General features: G+C 39.6%; 1 protein-coding gene across 4 annotated transcripts in view; it reads left to right on the forward strand.

Moving 5' to 3' along the window:
• Positions 1-4,120, forward strand: part of MND1 (meiotic nuclear divisions 1) — a 44,979-nt gene extending 40,859 nt beyond the window's left edge. For 2 of the 4 annotated variants that reach the window (XM_017736873.1, XM_008635644.2), the window contains exon 8: positions 1,124-1,369. In XM_017736873.1, coding sequence (XP_017592362.1) covers positions 1,124-1,230 — 107 coding nt within the window. In that variant the 3' untranslated portion in view covers positions 1,231-1,369. Of the gene's footprint in view, positions 1-1,123 lie in introns of all 4 variants that reach the window. The other 2 variants (XM_017736871.1, XM_017736872.1) reach the window with 1 other exon arrangement.
• Positions 4,121-6,000: the final 1,880 nt, after the last annotated feature.

Raw genomic sequence — 6,000 nt, forward strand, 5'->3', positions numbered from 1 at the left:
AGTTTAATTCAATTTTGTTGTTGCTTAGCTTTGCTGTATTCATTCCCATTTTGCAGAGGAAGCTATTTATATGTCCTTATGGTTTTTTAAATTATTTAGAATATTGTTCGTAATTTTTTGTCTAGAATAGATCTCCTGCTGATGGACTGCTGATCATTGGTTATGCCAAATGCAGCAGGATATCATTGTCTTAGTCTTTGGACTATTATTTTATATCTGGGTTGTTTACTCCATATGGGGAAATAAAATTATGTATTTGAAAATAACTTCTGGGAGTTGTCAGGGCTTTCTGCTGTTGATGACAGGCTGTTCTCAAGGCCTCGAGTGAGGTAAAGGAACTGTGCCTCAGTCTGTGGGAAGTACTTTGCTATTTAATTAGACAATTTGGTTATATGCTGCAGCATATTTTTCTTTTGAAGAGACAGTTTTAAAACCAAATGTATGATAGTTAAAGAAAAGAAAAACAGATCTCTAAGCTGTGCAGAGACAGAGAACATTTCCTCTCTTAAGGAACGCTTCAGTTTATGGGTGTTAAAAATGACGTAATGAGTTTCAGTAAATGCTGCAGTGAAAAATTATGTTAAATTGAACAAAATGTATATGTTAAAATAATAACCTGACGCTAAAAGAGAAGTGCTGACTAAAGCTTCTTGAGTTTTTTTTTTTAACTTTATATACAGTGTCTGAACAAACACGCAGGACTAGAAAGGACCTGACAGCTAATTTAAATCTAATTTTTGTAGCTGTAGACAGTCACATAGTAGGTGTCTAGTTGAAGAAGGACATATAAAATACTCACTATGCATATTCACACTTACCTCATCACTATAGCAGGCTTACACTGTAATAGTAGCTTTCAGTCTCCTTGTAAAAGAGGAGCAAGAAAAGATAAAGATAACATATTTTAGTCATTGCTAAGTAAATGATTTCCTCTTTTTTGGAGGTTATTAACAAAAGCCTTGTGTTTTCTGTTCTAAATCTACGTAATAATGATGTTTCCCACTATATACCTTTTTCATACACACAAGAGATACTGCAAATGGAAGGATTTTTTTTTGGAGCCAAGACTATAATTCATGCTTTCCTAAATAGTCAAAATGAATGTTCTCCATTCTGTTTACAGATAACATCTTTTCAATAAAGTCCTGGGCCAAGCGTAAATTTGGATTTGAAGAGAGCAGAATTGATAAAGGTTTTGGAATCCCAGAAGATTTGGATTACATTGATTAGTGTTCAGTTGATGACTGACACAGTTGTACATAGTTTGTTATATATTCACAGCTGCCATTTCAATGCGAATCCTCTCCAAACAGGTGATCACCATTTAATTTGCTGGTTTTGTTAAGGTTAATAAAATTCTAAAAATATTTGTTGCAATTTTTTTTCTTGTACTCTACTGTAGATAGTAAATCCCTTGGTTTCTTCTGTGAGACAGAATGGACAGAGGTTTTAGGGAATAATTATTACAGAGTCTTGAGACTGGATTTAACTCTTCTTTTGGTTAACTGGGAGTAGTAAGCACTAAGAGCTAGAAGCTCCAAGGATTTATGTTTAAACATGTTGAAGGCTTTGGAGTGGGAATAACAGAGGACAGTATGGAATGGGATTAATTTTTCCTTTGTCTCACCAATGAAATAGAAAAGAGGCATAATCCATTAATGGAAAACAATGAGACAGTAAGGAGGTCAGTAGAAAGGCTGAGGTCTGATTTCAGGTAATTTTTTATTGTGTTCCTAGTACTGCTTTTAAGTTTAGTGACAAAATTTTGTTTGTTGTTGAAAAATACTAGTTCAACAGAGCTGAATCTGTTCCAGCAAATATATTGGATTTGATGCTGAGAAAGCTCTCTGGTCAAGAGTGTATCTGCATAGAAGTGGGAACAAAGAGCACCCATCCATTCACACCACAGTGCACCGAGATTTAGGATGTTTATCTGGGATGTGAGTGACTGAATTCAATTTGCTGTTCAAAATTGAGCATTTCTGGGGTTATGCACATTTTTTCAATTTCAGGCTAAAAGTGCAGCCGGCGAAAATAGTAAGATTTCAGAGCGCCTCATTTTTGTTTGGTGAAATTTCCAAAGCACCTCACGTTGTATCAGCTTCTGGTTTCTAGTTCTGAGCAGTGCATGGCTACAGCAAGAGAGGTGGACAGTGGAGACTGGTGTTCATCTTCCGCAGCTGTGGACTGCAAGATGGCATTTCTGCTGTACAGCTCTGAAGGATTTCAGGTTTACCTTTAAGAGGCTGGTGGGCCTGCTGCAAGGTATCACTGAAAAGTGTCTGTCGCCTTTTATGTAACATCTGATGAGAGAGCATTGCTGAAAAGGTGGCATTTAGCTGGAGATATGCCCAGAAATCTGTCTCCTGTGACCTTTCAAATTAAAAAGTTGCCTAGCAGTTCAGTGCAGTTCAGTTAAAATCCAAGGATTTCAGGTATGCCCCTGGCTAGTGTCATCTCATGTCTATGAAGACAGCAAAGTTATTGGGAAGATAGCAGGTAGAAGATTTTCCTCTCATAGAGGTAGTGTAGCAAGCTATCTGTTGCCTGAGGAAAATGTATGGGATGCCTGGCACGTAGTAAAATGTCCCTATGCTTAAAATTGCAATGGAGATGTTTCCTTTTATGTGTTTGGAAAGATTTTATTCCTAATATGTCCAATATTGAACATTGAGTACAGCTTCTGACTGGTGAAGGCATGAGGCAAGCAGGTGGCACTGAGCTGAGTGCAGTGTTGGAGTGTTCATTCCCAGGCCTGGCTTTTGCCCCATGAAGGGGGTGCTGTGCAGCAAAGCTCCCTGCTGGTGCCAAACCAAACTGTTGATGCACCTGTAGCTTGGGTGGTTGGATTGCTCTTGGATTTTGTACTGTGAAACAGTAAAGAGGCAAGCTTTTTTTGCTCTTTGTGGGAGATCTCTCTCTTTTTTTGGTTTTGCTAAATGTTTGGATTTTTCTGTGAGTATTCTGTACTACCTAACAGGTGTGAGAAGCTCCTTGGCACATCTGTGTTCAAGAACATATAACTGCCATACAGTTATATGATGACTCAGAAGGCTTGTTTGTGTGAAGGAACATTGAGCACATGAAGTTTTGCCTGTTAGAATCACTTTCATGTGGCTGACCTTCTCCTTGTCAAGGTGCCTCAGGTAATTTATGGTCTGTAGCAGCTTGTGCACCAAGACTTCCTCTGGTACCTTTGGGGATGAAGGTTTCTTACTGACTTTACTGCTTTGGCTACTTTCCAAATTCATGAGGTAAAGGAAGATGACCAGCTATGTAAGTTTAGCTGCAATGTTGTAGCTTCCTGTCTGTAGGGTAAAAGCACTGTGGACTGTAATAAAACCTCTAAATATAATAAATACCATCTAAATAACTGTACTTGAGGTAGATTTGCCGAGAGATACTACAGTCAGCCAGCATGAGCTGGCTTTAAAAATATCAAACACAGCCATTATGCTTTGGACACAAAACTTCGGTAGTTCAAGTGCAGGGAATTTCTAGCAATGTAATTTTCTGTAGAATTTTGGGTTTGTTTTACAGGTACAGAACAGATGTAGATGTACAATTGTACTCTATTTTCTGTTCTGTCTCCCGGTGTTGGTTAGCAAACCTGGAGGGAGAATATGTCTGCTTCTGTAAGGACACAATTTTAGAACAGTCAGAACAGAAATTTCTCAGCTAAAGAGCAACGGAAGAGGTGATGCATTACCAGAAACTGATTCTTACTCTTCTAGTGGAATAGGTTTATTTTGTGCTACCTTTTTGTGATTCTGGATTTTTAGCATAGGTGAATTTCAACAGGAAAAGCAAAGCCAGATCCTTTCTGAGAGAAAAAGAGACAATTTGTGTATCTTGTATATTCCAAGTTACTTTGAGACTGCTGCATCTGCTCACTTTTGGAAGCTTTTCTTCTTAAAAAGATATGCAGCAGACTGCTAAATCCCACAGTATGAAACCATGTAGGATTGTGTGGTTTGAGATGTGTGTTCACTTCACTTTTTAGGAGAAGCTGAGACTTTTGCATTCTGCTGAGTTAAAAGTCAGTAACTGTTAAAATTATTTTCCTTCCGAGAAATTTTTTGCTATTAGCCTATAGCAAAAATAAAAACCCTCAAGCTGATTGTGTGTCCCAGTTTGTATTTTCAGAGTTTTCCTGAGACAGAATCTGAAATATTTCTAAAGAATCTAACAAGAAAACAATGGAGTTTAAGTGCTTACTTCACTGTTATTCTTGTGGTTATGTCACAGCTATTTTATGTATATGTCTTCCTCTTTTCTCTTTTTTTCTTGTGCCCTATAGGTTTTTTTGCCCATGTAAGGTAAATGTTTTCAACTGTTACAGCTAAGTCAGGAGGTCAGGCCCTTACTACAATTCAGGTTTATAATTAAAGTACTTACTAGTGCAATGGGTGAAAATCAAAGTTGTAGCTCTGAACAGTACCAAGAACAGTATCAGGTCCAGCTTTTCAAAATCTCGTTAGGAGTTCATCTCTGCAATACTAGGCTGAGGTGTTGGACAAGCCTGCTGGGCATCTTGGGACTGATGTTGATTGGCCACTGTGAAACAATATAGATACAGCAGAAAATACTTATTTCTACCTGATCTACTAGGAAACCTTACTCATTTAAAGAAAGTTGCTGATGATATCTGCCCTGAAACATCCCATTCTTCCTTGTCTTTTAACTTGCCGTCCATATGCTCTGTAGAACACCAAGCATCAACTCTAGGATTCCCTTTATGGTACTTGCAGAGTGTTAACAGTCACAAAGGTTTAGGTTTTGACAAATCAGGTGCTAAGCCTTTCCTTAATGCATCATCTAAAATGTCATTGTTGTTTGGGGGTGTTTTAAAAGGGAAAATCCAAGCTCTGACGGAAATGGCACAGTGATGCTGTGATCACGTGACAGGTGGACCGAAACTTCTTGGGAGAATGAGGGGAAACGGAACCCAGTTTGTGATGGTGACTAAGAACTTCAGTGCAAGAGCTCCTTAGAGAGTCCTTCTGTCACCCAGGCATATTTCCACCAGTCAGGTGATCTGGTTGGTGCTTAATCTTCACCTTTTTCGTTGTAGAGGTGAGGTTTGTATGATCATATTTTTCTGTTGTTTATCCTCTCCTTTTCCCTCCCAGCCTTCTTAAATTATCCAGTTATTTCAGCTAAGTTTACTCTGAGGGGCTTTGGTACAAGCTCATGATTTATCTGTTCTGTTTGGCTGCTTGCCTGATAAATGCAGGCTTTCCCTTCCCCACCTACACTTTAGGGACCCAAGAAGGGGTAGAGCATGCTGGGGGTGGGAGGAGGAAGGAAAGATGTCAAAGATGGTGGTGGAGTGTTATGTGAGGGTCTGGCAGCACTGCTGGGGCTGAGATGGGATGGTGTGTGCATCCTTTCAGTGGGAAGGAGCAGATGACTTCAGCAAGTGAAGTCCTTGTCTGATCACGAGTCACACACATGACTGGGTTCTTCCATGATGGCAGCAGTTAGCTGCCATCTAGACACAATTCCTGCGTCAATGTTCTTGTGCATAAGGAGTCTGCCTTCACAGCAGGGATAGCCTTTCTCTTCAGCTTCTTTTTCTCCTTGTCCTATTTGCGTTCTCTCCCACCCCTCCACTGTCATTTCCCTTTTAGATCTGCTTGTAGAAACCATGTAGGCTGAACAAGTGAAGCACTGCAGTCTGTACAGATGGTTGTCTGTCTTACTCCTCCTCCTGCTGACACTGCTGGGAGCACACACACCTTCCAGTGCACAGGCATACAGGAAGGGAAGCATCTATCTCTGTGTTGGACTTGTCTCTTTAAACTGTATGCACGGAAGGTTGCATGTCAAGAAGACCAGGAGGCAAAGAGATCTGTGAAGACCACCAAAAGCCCCACTGAACTTCTCAGGGTTACTTCAGACTCTCTTACAAAGCATCACAAATGAATGAACAGTTTTGATGCTATGTGGGGGTCATACCTAACCTAGTTAGAAAAATCTGCCTTTTGAAAAAAATGT

Source organism: Corvus brachyrhynchos, unplaced genomic scaffold, assembly GCF_000691975.1.
Source record: "Corvus brachyrhynchos isolate BGI_N302 unplaced genomic scaffold, ASM69197v1 scaffold175, whole genome shotgun sequence".
Classification (NCBI taxonomy): Eukaryota; Metazoa; Chordata; class Aves; order Passeriformes; family Corvidae; genus Corvus; species Corvus brachyrhynchos.